The sequence below is a fragment of the Phyllostomus discolor genome, chromosome 15 (assembly GCF_004126475.2).
Source record: "Phyllostomus discolor isolate MPI-MPIP mPhyDis1 chromosome 15, mPhyDis1.pri.v3, whole genome shotgun sequence".
NCBI classification, from domain to species: Eukaryota; Metazoa; Chordata; class Mammalia; order Chiroptera; family Phyllostomidae; genus Phyllostomus; species Phyllostomus discolor.
In genome coordinates this window covers 26,721,780-26,736,399 of record NC_040917.2, presented here as the reverse complement: position 1 = coordinate 26,736,399, position 14,620 = coordinate 26,721,780, and the positions used below count along the sequence as shown (strand labels likewise).

General features: G+C 59.3%; 1 protein-coding gene across 4 annotated transcripts; it reads left to right on the top strand.

The window, feature by feature from the left end:
- The first annotated feature begins 472 nt into the window (after positions 1-472).
- ADIPOR1 (adiponectin receptor 1) lies at positions 473-13,554 on the top strand. Of its 4 annotated transcripts, none has more exons than XM_028531318.2 (8): positions 473-629; positions 6,452-6,684; positions 7,892-8,008; positions 9,068-9,239; positions 9,855-10,041; positions 10,935-11,122; positions 12,227-12,420; positions 12,722-13,554. In XM_028531318.2, the coding sequence occupies exons 2-8, from the start codon at positions 6,544-6,546 to the stop codon at positions 12,848-12,850; spliced, it is 1,128 nt and encodes a 375-aa protein (XP_028387119.1). In that variant the 5' UTR covers positions 473-629; positions 6,452-6,543; the 3' UTR covers positions 12,851-13,554. The 4 variants fall into 4 exon arrangements, with proteins under 4 accessions (XP_028387119.1, XP_035871927.1, XP_035871928.1 ...); XM_036016034.1 differs by having other exon boundaries at positions 479-629; positions 6,467-6,684; XM_036016035.1 differs by lacking the exon at positions 473-629 and adding an exon at positions 783-911.
- Positions 13,555-14,620: the final 1,066 nt, after the last annotated feature.

Here is a 14,620-nt window from a genome sequence, read left to right as displayed (position 1 = left end):
GGGCCCCTCCAGCCACTTCTCACCACCTGTTCCCCGGCCGTGCGCTCAGACTGCAGTGCGGGAGCAAGGGCTGGGGCAGGGAGTTCTCGAGCAAGACTAAGGAGAAGCAGTTCGCCGTCCGTGACCAGAAATAACGGGAGGCGAACTGAGGGCTGGCCCGGTACCTCGCACGGGCGGACTCAGTAAATACTTGTGGGCAGGGCCGAAGAGGGGCGGAGTCTTCGGATGATCAAACGGCCGGCGCTGGTCGGAGATCGCGTGCGCCCAGAGGACAGGGGCGTGGTGCGAGGCTCGGCCGTCCGCCGCGGGCTCAGCCCAATTCCCCCAGGCGCCCTCGCCCCCTCGAGCCCGGGGGTGCGACTGTGGGCGTGGCCCGCACGCGGCCGAGCAGGTGGAGCTCTGGATTGGAGTCGGCGAGGGGCGTGGCCTGGAGAGGCGGGCCTGCGATTGGCCGGTGTGAGGGGGCGGGAGCTCCGGGTGCGGGGTCGGGACGCAGCGGTGACGTCGTGTGTCGGCGCCCCTTCCGGCGCGGAGATCGTCAATATCGGGGCCGCTGGCCGCGGGCCTCCTGCCGCGCTGCGGGATGTAGCGGTGGGTCTGCGGCCCCCAGTTGAGCCTGTCACCCGGCGGTAAGTTTCCGGGGCTCCTGCGGCGAGTGATTGGCGTGGGTCGGTCGAGCGCCGAACCCGGGGCGGGTCGGCCCAGTCCTGCGGCGGGGGCGTCCGGAAGGTCCGAGACACCCCCCCCCCGCCCCCGATGTGGAGAGGGCCGCGTCTCCCGGTTCTCTGCGGTCCGCGTTGTAAACATTTCCGGCCCCTCCCACTGCGCGCCGCCTCCGAGGCGACCTCAAAAGCCACTTAAGGGCGGATGGGCTACCAGTACCCCAGCTTTCCCCAGCTGCCAGGGTCCTGGTGAGTGCGTGTCTCCCCAGCCCCGCGGGGGTGAGAAGTCTGGATTCAGGCTCTGGCCCGACACGGGCCAGGTCCAGAGCTAAGCCTGGTCGCCAGGCCGCCGCGCGAGGCAAATGGGAAGCGGGAGTTGGGCAGGGGTTGCGGGCCAGGGTCGCAGGGCCGCCTGCCGCGACGGGGAACTCCAGCCTAGGGAGTTCCAGGGTTCCCCGATCAAGACAGTGCCCACACCTTGATGTTGGAAAAGGGAAGCTCAGTGGACAGTTTACCTTTAATTAAGTTAACCCTCCACGCTGAAACGTGAGCAAAATGTAAATTACTTTGGCGAAAACGAAGTTTCATTCTTCGGAAATCTCACATTGACGTATGCCATCTTATGTTTGAGGCAGATGTGTGCTTTCTCTCAGTTTCTCTTGCCTCCTAGGCGGTGGGAAACGGAGGAGGCACGTTTCAGTTTCTACAGGAGCAGGTATGGGAGCAGCAATAGGAGGCCTACTTAGTACTTTTCTGGATTAACCGTAGTATTTCCCCCGGTAGTGAGAAGACACGCTAGGAAACAGCAGGGGCTTATTTAACCTGCCACCTTAAATCGAGTGAGCGCTGGAACGAAACGGTGGGGTCAGTTCACTGCTTTGCTCTCTGGGTTGGAGTTGGGTCGCCTGTGACGGTGCAGCTGCTGTTCCTTGTGTTTTCAGGGCATCTGCCCAGTCGGAGGAATGCAGACTGGGTGTGCTGAACAGATGGCAGTGTCAGATAGCAGTTTGCTGCCGCAGCCACTCGGTTTCTTTATCCTGGGAGCAGCTTGTCCCCGAGTAGTGGTTGGTACTTGGGGAATCTGTCCTCCGAGCTGGTGTGCTACCTGTGAAGGTCCGTCTTGGAGTGCCTCCACTGCACCTAGTTGCAGAGTCAAACCTGAAAGCATCTTGTTCTCTGTGGCTTAGAGACTGTATGATTCCCAAAGATTGAAAACATTCATCACTTCGCCTGCCTGTAGGAAAGACTTGGGCAGGTATTAGGAGGCAGCACTAATGCGTTGCCAATGGATGCGGTGCACCACCCTAGATGCACGTCAGTTTTCAGGCCGTCTTCAGTGCCTTCATTTTACCTGCCCAGGAATCCTTTGTGGAAAAGTGGGAGGAAAAAATTTAAAAGGGAAAGAAAAAAGCAAGGAAAGGAAAGAACAGAAACAAAAGAATCGCATTTCTTTCCAAAGCAGCAAGCTTGTTCTCTGTTTCCCCAGGAGGTCTCTGCTTCTTGGACCGTGAAGTCAGGCTGACGGTCCTGACACGTCCTGTCCCAGCTACTTGTGTCCACGCGGCAGACCCAGCAGTCCTCGGTGAACCCAGGGGCTTGACTCAGTACGCTGGGTTTTCTGGTGCTGGTCCTCATTGAAGTCATTGTTACGTTTTGCTTTAACATCCGTTGGTCCCTAATGTCACGCCCCACCCCAGACCTGGTGCCTCTCGTTAGGCTCAAAGTTGATTCTGTTTTTGTTCTCGGAAGCGTTGGGGGCGTGATCATTGTTTCTAAAATCTGTAGCTGTCTCCAACTGAAAGGTCCCTGAGTGTGCCCTCTGGACAAACCAGTTCTAAGTGATTGCTTGCTGTGTTTCATAGGTGCTCCTGGGACACAGGGGGAAGTGGTCACCGTGTTCTGTGACTAGTGACCGTGTAGCTCCACAGTGTACTTGACAGCCAGGTATTAAAAACAGGGACTGGCATAAAACTCCTTCAGGTTTCTGTATGCCGTTTACTTTTATATATATATATATATATATATATATATATGGAATTTGAGAAGCTTACCTGTCTTGAGCCAGAAAGACTTCTGGTGGGACTGCTTTAACTAGAGAAGAGCTACAAAGGACATTGGCTCCTGATTTTCCACTCCAGACTCTTAGGTCAGTGACTTAGTATCAGGCAGCCAAGCTGAGGCCCTGTGGCTGGAGTTTGGTAATTGTCAAACTTAGGCCTTTGCCTGGACTCACTTTTGCCAGCAGTGCCAAGGAGCCACCGTCTCTAGGAGAGGCTGTCTGGAGGAGAAGATGGCTGTGTTCTGTCTTTACTGCTAGGTCAGGCTTGCTTCAACACAGTGTGAGTCCGGTAGACATAGATCGAGCCTACCCATGGGCTCTCCAAGGGTCCAGGGACCCCAGATGGGAAACTTCTAGAAGCTTTGTTGTGCCTAGACGTCAGGGAAGGAGTGTGCTCCAGCCTGGAAAACTTGGGAACTGGTTCAAAGAATAAATGTCTCAAAAACATGCAGCTGGCTGGCTGGTGAGTAATGATCAGTCCTTGACTGGCTTGGCCCAGGATTGTCTTATTTATAGGAGCACAAACACCTCCCTGCCTCCACGGCTCTATTCTCTAAAATAGGTTTATCCGGTTAGAAAGCTTAGTGGTAAAGACTTAATAGCTGGGATTGAAGAAATCCCATCAAAAATGCACTCCGTGGAGTTTGGCCCAATTTTAATTTGCCCCTTTTGGTGTGGTGAGTTTGAGAGGGGATGTGTTTGCTGTGAAAAGGATACAGACGGTTGAAGTGCATTTGGCTCTCCTCAGTGTGCCCAGAATCAGTCTTAGGGGTGTGTGCTGATTTTATGTCATAAAGACTGAAACGCTTGTAAAACTCTCCAGTGTTTGTGAGCGGCCTGCCCTGCCAGGAATTGTGTTTTCAGGTCCTCGCAGAGCTTGCTCTTCCTTCTTGCCTCTGACCCCTCTCTCCCTTTCCTGTTTCTCTGAGGACCGAGGTGCACAACGGACTTTGCTCAACATGATGACATAACTTGTGTGATGAGTTGCAGCTGATGGCCGGTTTGTGAGTTAACTAGGGTGTTAGGTTTGGTGAGTCTGAGTCTAGGACGCAGTGCCAGGGAAGGGGTGTGGGAGCCTGTGATAGGGAAGCTGGAGGGAATCAGAAGAATCAGAAAGTGATTTGGCCCTGGCTAGCGTAGCTCAGTGGATTGAGCTCAGACTGCGAACCAAAGTGTCGCAGGTTCAATTCCCAGTCAGGGCACACGCCTGGGTTGCAGGCCGTGACCCCCAGCAACCGCACATTGATGTTTCTCTCTCTCTCTCTCTCTCTCTCTCTCTCCCCCCCCCCCCCACCTTTCTCTCCATCTCCCTCTCTCCTCTCTCTCTTTCTCCCTCCCTTCCCTCTCTGAAAATAAATAAATACAATCTTTAAAAAAAAAAAGAAAGTGATTTGGATGGAAAGGGAGGAGACTTTGACCACGACCAAGAGGCCAGGGTCACCTTAAGTGGATGCTTGGCTTGAGGGCACAGAAGCTTTTCAGGCCAAGGGATCACCACCGAGGTGGGCCCTGCATCTGGCTCTAACCACCCAACCAAAAGTCTCTGTATTACTCTCCTTGCCTCTGGTGGGGCAGTTACAGCACCCAACATACCTGAACCCAGTGGGCGGCCGTTGTAGTCTAGGGCCCTCCCTGTCCACTGCCACCCTGGAGCAGCGAGGCTGCCGCGGACTTTGCACACACCACACGCTACCTTTGAGGGCTCTTGAAAGACAGCGACCTCACGGGCTCACTGTTGCGTCTGGCACAGGCCTTCGCCTGCCGCGGGTGGGCACCAAGCACACGTGTCAGGCGTTGAGTGAGGAGGAAGTCCCACGAGCACAAGAAAGTGCGCGACCCCCAGCGAGGGACGAGGGACCAAGGGACGTTCTTGCTGGCTGGGGTGCCACCCGCTCATCCATTTGGAAATGTGTGCTCTGACCGGAACCCAGGCCGGGGTGTGCGCCCCTCTGTTGCCTCTGTGCTGCCTGGTCCCGGAGCCTGACCCTCTGGAGCACTGGCCTCAGTGTGCTGAGCTCCAGCGTTTCCCCCTTTGGGACTGAGTTCTCCAAACGCCCGAGCTGTTTACATCTCTCTCCAGCACAGCCGCCTCTTACCAGCACCGCAGACCCGGCAGCACTTCCTCTGAGGAAGCGTGTTCCGCAGTCAGCCTGCTGAGTGGGACTGCCCAGCGCCCCTCCCGGGGACTGCCTCTCCCCCGAGGCCCTTGGGCGCCTCCCGTCTCCTGGTCTCAGTCGTCGTCAGCCTCACGCCCCCGGCTTGTCCGGCTGGCACGGTGGACACCACGCAGGGGCAGCCGCAGAGCGGGCTCTGGCCTGCTCTCTTGGACTGTATCCGCCTGTTGCTTTCAGCTCTGCTTGGGAGTGGAGCGCAGCCTGACTTGGGAACCTTGAGGGAGCAGCCTTCCTGCTACGGAAGCCCGGTTACAATCCCTGGGAAGAAAGTGGGGTCACTCTTGGACTTTAAAAGAGAGAGCTGGTAGAAGACGGCAGAGATGTCTGTGAAGACGCTGTGTGGAGAACAGCCATGAGAGGTGCGTCCCTCGGGCGCAGGGTCAGCTCGTGCCCCTGATGGAGGCCTGGGCCCTGAGCTGCAGTCCCGGCGGCTCCCTACGGGTGCAGGCGTCCCCGCCCTCTCTGCTCACTCTGCGGCCGTGGGGACTCAGGTGACCGGTGCGAGGAAATGCTAATATTCTGGCCGCTGCTGTTGCTGTGAGCAGTAAACTTCTTTGTTCCTGGGAGGAAAAACACTACTCATTTACAAGACTGGAGATCTTGGGGCACTTTTCAGCGTTACTTTCATCTCCCTGAGGCCTGATTAAGACACCACCTGAAATCCAATGCAGGACAAACCTGGAGAGTTTGAGGCTTTTCCTGGGAGACCCAGGTCCGGGATTCTGCAGTTCCCCCAGGGGACCTGTGTGCCTGTCTCTGGTTTCCAGAGAACTAGCTTGAGTGGAGCTTAGGCGGGGGCCTGCGGCGGCTGGCAAGGCCCTTGCCGAGCAGGTTGTTTGAGGGGTGTGTGCGTGGCAGAGGGCGGGACTACCCCCGTCTGCAGCTTCCTGTTTCCAGGTGAGTTACTGGCTACTCCTGGGAGACTGTGAGGAAGCTTGTTCTCCGGGCATCGAACCCGGGCTCTGGCCCTGCACCAGGACTAGTAGGCCTTGTGGAGAGCTGGGCCACTGGGCCTCTAGGCCACCGTGGGCTCCTCTGCTCGCAGGGCATGCTTGTCGGTGCTCGTGGATAAACCCAGCCGAGCTCGGCCGGCACATACTTCCTTTGTAAGCATGGGAGGTCTGGTGGTCACCGCCAGCTGTTGACCTCATGCTTCTGCTCCACAACCTCAAAGTCAGCCGTTTCTTGGACAGAACAGCTTTGGGAATGATGGGCTGTTTCTTCGCACGAAACGGGCTCCGTACCCAGGGGAGGGGGTTGAGGTGGAAAGCTGTTTTTCTGTGGCGACAGTTTGGTACAAAAACCACAGATGCTTTGAGGGCAAGCAGCCAGGCATTATGTTTTGAGCCTGATCTGTGAGGTTAGTGGGTTCTGAGTAAGGGCGGTATTAGAGTGGGGGAAGAAGGGGTGGGTTCCACTGTAGCAATTAATCAGCCTGTAGAGCAGGAGACAGGGCGTGAGTTGATTGGCTAGTGTCTCAGGCGGGTTTGCCTGGAGGAGATGGAGCTGTGAGAGGGACAATCGTCATCGCCCTTCACGTTTGTGTTTGTTTTCAGTGTCCACCGTCACAGGGAGACCTCTGCCTCCCGGTCCGAGACACCCAGCCTTTCCCCAGGCTGAAGCTGCAGGGCGTTGAGGGGCCAGCTAGATGTCTTCTCACAAAGCACCTGGGGGGGCCCAGGGCAGCGGGGCCCCTGCCAGCACCAGGGAAACGGACACGGTGGAGCTGGCGGAACTGGGACCCCTGCTGGAAGAGAAGGGCAAACGGGGCATCGCCAACCCCACCAAAGTAAGTTGTCTCCCCAGGAGTCGCTCCCACGGTCAGAATCCCTGCGTCTGCACTGTTCAGGGTCTTGGCTCCTCCCCCCAAGAGGGGTCAGAGTGCCCCGGGCGTCCTCGTGGCAGTCTCCTCAAGCGGTAGGATAAGCACCTTCTCTCCCGTGGGTCTCTTTCCACTGTCATCTCTGAGGCCCCGGTGCTCACCACAAGGCCTGAGGTCCACCAAGTGACCAGCAGACATCTGGATGAGTGGATGACGCAGTTAGGGTGAGGTCCAGCTTCGTGCAACAGACAAGTCTCTGGTGCCTGCCGAGATGGGAGTCTCTCCCATGAAGAATTCTGCCCGGAACCAGGCCGGGCCTATGCCACTGGCGTGTGCCCGTCTCGCTGCTCCTGCCCTCGCAGTGTCGCCCATCACGCCCACACACCGGCCGCCACAGTGGAGAAAGGGGAAGTGTCTCGTGGCACTGTCATTTCCGCCCATTGCCGTCCCCGGGGCCAGGCCTCGTCACTGGTCACACGGAGCTGCGGCGGGGGTTGGGCAGCCTTTTCTGGGGGCCTGAGTCACGTTGCCACCCTGACCAGCACCGAGGACTCTGTCCCTGAGGACGAGAGAGGGTGGCTCTTGGGGCGGGGCAAGCAGGAGTGTGTGTCCTGGAGTTGGAGAGGGGACCACGTTTGCCACTGGGGACTGTCAACAGGAGAGAGAGAAGGCAACCGGGGAGGAGCTGAAGTGCGGGGCTGTCCCCCGTGGCTCAGGGTCTGGGGATGGAGGGAGTCCCCGCAGTGGGCAATGCTCCCCCGGGTGCACTGTGTCTGGGCTGTTCCCTGCGGAAGCAGAGCTGCTGGGCTGCAGATGTCACTCCCCAGGCAGGCCCAGGGGCAGCGGCTCTCTGAGATGGGTGTGGCGGGGAGGTCGGAGGTCGGGGGGAGTTGAGAACCACTGTTGTAGAGACAGGGGCGGGGAGGGCACTCGGACCCGGAGAGCTTTGAGGGCTGCTGTGCTAACCCTGTTTCCCCCCCTGTGGCACGCACACGGTGTCAGTGGCCCTGGACGAGCGTGGGCGCTGACTGCCTGCCGTGCCCTCAGAGGAGAGGCCCCAGGCCCCGTGGCAGCAGAGAGCCAGGCACAAGGCACTGAGCCCGGTTTCCCTGGATGCGTCTGGTCCGAGGTGGTGCCGACAGCTAGGGTTGTCTGTGCTTGTTTCTGGATGTAGGCTGAGGAAGAGCAAGCATGCCCCGCGCCCCAGGAGGAGGAGGAGGAGGTGCGGGTCCTGACGCTCCCCCTGCAGGCCCACCACGCGATGGAGAAGATGGAGGAGTTCGTGTACAAGGTGCAGCCTGCGAGCTCTGCCTGGGCGGGGCGGGCGGGGCAGCGGCCTGGCTGGGGTCCCAGCCGGCAGGCCTGCGTCGGGTCGAAGACCTGTGTGTGGAGTTTGTTTTTGCTTGAGGCGAAGTGAATCCAGGGAAAGGCTGGCAGACTTTTACTGCCGGGCGTGTGAGGCGTTGTTCGGAACACGTGGGTCCCTCTGGCGGTCGTCAGCGTAAAGGTGGTGTAGCCAAGGGGCCTCCCGGGCGGGCTCCTGGAACGCGTGTCAGCGGCAGGCTGTAACGTGCTCAGTGGAACGTGTAAGCTACGTGGTGACGAACAGAAGGGATATTCTGACGTCTGCGAAACCCGTGAGCGAGGCTCCCTGTGGCCTCCCTTGGTGACAGTCGCAACTCTGACCCTGCTGTGGCGTGTTGCTGAGCTCCTGAGTGTGGGGACGGGGAGCTGTAGCTGCAGGCCAGCGACAGGGAAGACAAGTTCTCTCTGCCCCTGGCCCGGCCCACTGCCCGCTGTCCCAGGCCGCGGACCCTGCTCCGGAGACGCATCGTCTCCGCCCAGGGAGGCCCTCCCGTCTGTGGGGGAGGCCGAGCAGGGAGCAGCCAGGGCCTCCGGAGGGGAGGGGCCCGTGAGGACTGAGCTGTGGGTTGTGAAATGCCACGTGTGTGATTCGTTTCTTTTTACTCACTGTGTTTACTTAATTTTGCGATTTCAAGCAGCTCACAGGAGGCCCTGCCATGCTCCCGCTAGCATGTCCAGGTGAACTGGCGTGGCACGGGAAAGGGCGTTAGGAAGGGGCCAGGTCCCCCGGCCCTGCAGCTGCCACTCCATGCCGGGCCCTGGATCTCCGGGCCCAGGCTGATCCCCGCCCCCTGCTCCCCGAGCCATCCAGGGTCTGCCGACGTCCTCCTCCGCCCCTTGTCTCAGGAAGGCAGTGCTCCCTGGGCCCCGCTCGCAGAGAGCACGCGCAGTGGCCCCCGAACAGCGGGTGGGGGGCCGCGGAAACACCCGCGCACCAGCAGGCCAGTGCGGCCCTGCCCGCAGTGCTCAGGGCCGCCCATTGCAGGTCTGGGAGGGCCGCTGGAGGGTCATCCCATACGACGTGCTCCCCGACTGGCTGAAGGACAACGACTACCTGCTGCACGGCCACAGGCCCCCCATGCCCTCCTTCCGGGCCTGCTTCCGGAGCATCTTCCGCATCCACACGGAGACCGGCAACATCTGGACCCATCTGCTCGGTGAGTGACCTGGGGGGTGCTCTTCTTTTCCTCCTCAAGTGCCACGGGAAGGAAGAGGAACCCGGTTGTTCTGACTGATTGGAAGCTGGCATTGTGCCTCGAGATCGCCGGTGAGCGTGGTAGACTCTTGGTCGCTGACCGTGAAGGTGACCGCGGGAGGGCACTGGAAGCGGGAGGAGAAAGTGGACCTGGGTGTTCTTGTGATCCCTGGAGGAAGTGCCTGGCGTGGAGATGTCCCTCCCCTTCCGTGAATCCCCACAGTCACAGCTACATGCCAGTGGTTTGTTTTTTCAAGATGTTGTTTGTTTGTTTATGAGAAAGGGGGAAACGGGGAGAAACCTCAGTATGTGGTTGCCTCTTGCGCATCCCCTGCGGGGGACCCAGCCTGCAACCTTGGCAGGCGTCCTGACTGGGAATCGAACCAGCAACCCTTTGGTTCACAGGCCAGTGTGCAATCCACTGAGCCCCGCCAACCAGAACACCAGTGTTTGTGTGACTGGTGCCACTTTCTCCTGAATCTCGGGGCTGCAGTTCTCACAGCTAAACCTGTCATTTTAGTTCCGATTTAACACTATCACCTGTCGAAACGCACACGTCCCCTTCTTCCTCCTCCAGGTTTCGTGCTGTTTCTCTTTCTGGGGATCTTGACCATGCTCAGGCCAAACATGTACTTCATGGCCCCCCTGCAGGAGAAGGTGGTCTTCGGGATGTTCTTCTTGGGCGCCGTGCTCTGCCTCAGCTTCTCCTGGCTCTTTCACACCGTCTACTGTCACTCAGAGAAAGTCTCCCGGACTTTTTCCAAGTGAGTGAGAGGCCCTTCGTTGGGGGGGAAAGTCCCAGCCTCACGGTCGCGTCCTGTGATCCAAGTGCCAACTGGGTCCTGGGGCCCCCGGGGACCCTGCAGACGCCCTGCCGCAGCAGAGCTCAGGCCTTCCGCGCCGCAGGCGCGATAGCGTGAGGAGGCCCCTCTCTTAAACCCTCCGTGAAACGGACTGTGTGGCCTCCTCCACAGCTGCAGCCCGGTGTGGGATGCGTTTCCCACCTGCGTGGCACTAGCGGTGTACAACGTGGGTGCAGTGGGCTGCTCTCCGAGGCCGTGTGACCGGGCTAGGCAGGGCGTGGGGACCGTGGTGGCCTGGCCCGTGCCGTGTTTGCTGAGCTCCTGCCCGCAGCTGAGGAGCTTACCTTCGCTGCCCACACGGTGCTGGGCGCCCCAGGTGTCCGCCATCTGGTGCGCCCCACAGTCCCCTGCCCTGAGCCTGGAGCCCCCGTATGCTCTGTTCGTTGTCGGTGTTGCAGGCAATGGTGTTGCTGTTCTCATCACTTGAGGGTCAGCTGAGACAGAACAGTGCCCTTCATGCTGCTCCCAGTGTGAGGGTTTCGCTTCTAGAACTCAGCCTGTCGGAGCTGGGGATGCTCAGGGCCCTTCCTGAACGTGAGCTGGGAGCCAGCGGGGTCGTGCCAGAGCTCCTGAGTCCACTCCTGAGTGGAAGGGCCCCCTGGGGGACACGGCTAGTCACGGCCAAGGGACAGGCGAGGCTCTGTGATCGGGACTCTTAGAAGCTTTGCCACCGCGAAGAGAAGTGCTGGACCTTGGTGGGGCTTGGGGACGGTCAGACGTGGGCCAGGTGAGAACGGACAGGACCTCCTCGTTCCCCCCACTGATGTGCCCCGGTTTCCGTGGCTCTTTTGCAGACTGGATTATTCAGGGATCGCCCTGCTGATCATGGGGAGCTTTGTGCCCTGGCTCTATTACTCCTTCTACTGCTCCCCACAGCCGCGGCTCATCTACCTCTCCATCGTCTGCGTCCTGGGCATCTCCGCCATCATCGTGGCCCAGTGGGACCGCTTCGCCACTCCTAAACACCGGCAGACGAGGGCAGGTGGGTAGGGTGGCCATGTAAGCCTCACAGGTGTGGGACCTTGACCCTCCCTGACAGGCTCGAGTTTGGGCCCTAAGGTGGGCAGTTGGGGGACCCCACTCAAGCCCTGGTTCTGTTTGGAAGTCTCAGAGCAGTGTGGAGTTTTAAAGCGCGCTGTCCCTCAGTTTGTATGCTAATTTGGTAGCACGCCCGTGGGACTCATGATGACCAAGACTGTCAGTGAGCTGCTGTCATCTTCGGTTCGAGAGGGTTGGAAGACGCACTCAGCACGGTCTTCTCAGTGGCCCGAGTCCTAGGCACTCGGGCCGGGGGTTGGACTGGAGCCACCTGAGCTGTTTCCTGAGGGAACCAGAGACTTGGTGTGAGCTTGGACACTCGTCACCACTAGTGCCATAGCTACAGCACGAACATCTTTGGGCTGTCGCATGCAGGCCCTTGTTTTAAGCTTTATAACTTGCAGCAACACACCAGTGACCTATTTAGATTGCTTAGGATCTGGCGCGTCATATCCTTCACGTAAAGGAGTTAAATCTGCACCAAGCTCTGCCCCATGCCAGGCGCGGGGCGGTCACCAGGGTGTCTACGAGGGCGGAGGCGGCGGTCCCTGCCACCCTGCCACCCAGCCGTGTGCAGCGTGGTGGTGGGGACAGGCGTCCGTTCTTCCCTCTGACTCGTCTGCCCCCACAGCCTCAACAGCTTCTGCCCTGGGGTCTCCCTGCTCAGTAGGTCAGAGTCCCGGGTCCATGGGTCTTAATGTTCCTCCTGGGAAACCTGTCCACTCCCCTCTGCCTCAGGGCCGCCTGAAGCCTTGCCACCTGTCCCCAGGTCGGCCGTCAGGGGTGTGGGCCTGCTCTTTTTGCCCAGGCTTCTCAGCAGACGAGACTGCAAGGCACTGGCCCTGGTGCTGCTCAGAGGGCAGGGTCTGTGTGAGCCCTCTCTCAGCCCCCTTCCCGTCCTGGATGCGGGAGAGAGGCCTGTAGCCTGTTCTCCGCCATGCGGCCTCACTCCCTGGACAGAAGGCCGTTGCTGTGGACAGACGTCCGCACTCCGGAGCGGGGCGGGAGTGTGCCCCGCTCCTGACGGCCTGGGGTCTGCTCTGCGCAGGGGTGTTCCTGGGCCTGGGCCTGAGCGGCGTCGTGCCCACCATGCACTTCACGATCGCCGAGGGCTTCGTCAAGGCCACCACCGTGGGCCAGATGGGCTGGTTCTTCCTCATGGCCGTGATGTACATCACCGGAGCCGGCCTCTACGCCGCCCGGATTCCCGAGCGCTTCTTCCCGGGGAAGTTCGACATCTGGGTGAGGAGCACGCTGCTGGCGACCCCCGTGGTCCGGGAGCGGCGCCCCACGGAAAGCCTGAGTCAGGGGCAGTGAGAGCAGTGGGCCCCTGTGCTGTGTGGGGGCAGGGATGAATGTGAGGCAGCTGGCGGCGGTAACCAATAGGGACGTTTGGGTGTATTTCTGACATGACTTTAAAAAACTTTCTACAACAAAAGTATCCCTTCCACAGTAATGAAACTTCAAGGAGAAAGTGGACAAGGTGAGAGCTCTCCCCTCCTCATTTCCGATCCCTCCTGAGACTTGTCTCCTGTCCCCACAGTTCCAGTCGCACCAGATTTTCCATGTCCTGGTGGTGGCCGCGGCCTTCATCCACTTCTACGGGGTATCCAACCTCCAGGAGTTCCGCTACGGCCTGGAGGGTGGCTGCACCGACGACTCCCTCCTCTGAGCCCCCCATCCCCACCCCCCGGGGCCAAAGGGGAACTTCCCAAGTGCTTTTAAAAATAACTTCTTCGCTGAAGCAAGAAGAGGCGTCCGAGTTGTCTGTTTCTAGAAGAAACCTCTTAGCAAATTCAGTGCCATCCAGGCTTGGGCCCACCCCCTAGCCCCCTGGGGTGGGGGCCTCAACTCTCCGGGCCCCTCACCGAGGAAGGGGGTGTGCACTTGGCCGTGGCCCTGGGCAGCCCCTCCTCGGCGAGGCGGCACAGAGCACTGGAGCTCCCGTTGAGAGTCTGCCCTCCTCCAGCCACTTTGGGGGAAAGTGCCGGACTGGGGCTCTTGGAAATCCTGTTTCTGGAAGACAGCGCCCCCCCTTACCCCCGTCCTTACTTGGTAACCTGGCTTAGAACAGGCCACCCATTTTGTAGCACACTTTTCAGAAATGATGGTGCGCCGGTCCCGGCTTCCTGGGGCCTGGACCCACGGACGGCAAGGACAGTCACCAGCTTGGGTGTAGCCCGGCTCATCGTGGGAGTGTGTCCAGGCTTCAGATGAGTTGAGTTTTAATTTTTTTTGGCAGAGTGATGTAAAATTAAAATGGGGAAAGATATTTAATATTTAATACTAAGCTTTAAAAAGAAATCTGCTATTGTTGCTATGTATCTTGATGCAAAGACTATGATGATAATAAAAGGAAGTACAGAGACAGCATTCGAGACTGAACACCCGTGGTCTAAGCTATCTGCACGGAGCTCCGAGGGGCTAACACCTCGGGTTCTGCCGAGGCACGGATCTGAGCCCCAGGCACTGGCGGGTTGGCACGTGTGTGCCGAGGAAGGGGCCCTGTTGAATTCAGCATCAGCTCCTCCGCGCAGCCTTGTTTTTCTCTGCTACTGCACAGTTTTACTAGAGAAATGACTGCTGCAGTGACTGTGCTGCAGTATCCTTTAACAGTAGCTGGATCTCTGTTGGGACGCGTCCCTGCGAGTATGGAGGGTCTGCTCCCTGTCGCTCTAAGGTTCTGTTCTCTGAGGACGGCCTTGCTGAAGGGAGTCCCATCAGGAGCAGGTCATTCCCTGCTCTTCTGTGCCTTTGCCGCTGTCCTTGGCCCAGGGTGACCGCCCTGCCGCCCCGGCAGGCACTTCTGAGCCAATGCAGGGCGTCTTAGTGGGTGACAAAGAGGAGCTCCTTCCAGGTGGAGCTTATACAGCTGGGGGACGAAATGATCCTTTAAAAAAAACAGTCCAACCTGGCCGACACACGGGGTGATTCTCAACCTCAAGTGGCAGTCGGGGAAATGCCAGTCAGAACCAGAGTGACGAACCGTTCCACTGCCAGGTCGGACGATCAGGAGTCCTGACCGTCGTGCAGACGCGGAGCAGCCATGGACGGCGGAGGTGGGGCCGGGCCGCACGGTGCACGGACGACACGCACACGGGCGCAGCCTCCGAACGTGTCGTGAAACACCTCACGAGGCGCATCTGAAGTTCGCCCCAAATCACTTCGGTTTTAAACGTGCCGGTTCCGTCCCACTGGACTGTTTCACCGTCCGTGCACGGCTCTCAGCCCACACCCAGAACTCCACTGCCCTTGAGGACTTCCTTGTGTCGGGAAGCTCCTTGCAGCCGGAGGCAGTGGCAACACACTGCGCTCGAGCCAGCGTCCAGGCTGCCCGGCGGCAGGTCAGTCCTGGCCGCTGCGCACAACGAAACACGGCTCAGCAGTGGGAGTCAGTGGCAGGGACGAGCAACTGGCAGGACATAGCGGGTCTGGTTGCATT

Bases quoted from the DNA above. Each gene is read 5' to 3' on its own strand.
- ADIPOR1 (XM_028531318.2), top strand. From the start codon at position 6,544: ATGTCTTCTCACAAAGCACCTGGGGGGGCCCAGGGCAGCGGGGCCCCT. The intron at 10,042-10,934 runs GTGAGTGAGAGG...GCTCTTTTGCAG, and splicing joins GTCTCCCGGACTTTTTCCAA to ACTGGATTATTCAGGGATCG. The intron at 12,421-12,721 runs GTGAGGAGCACG...CTGTCCCCACAG, and splicing joins CGGGGAAGTTCGACATCTGG to TTCCAGTCGCACCAGATTTT.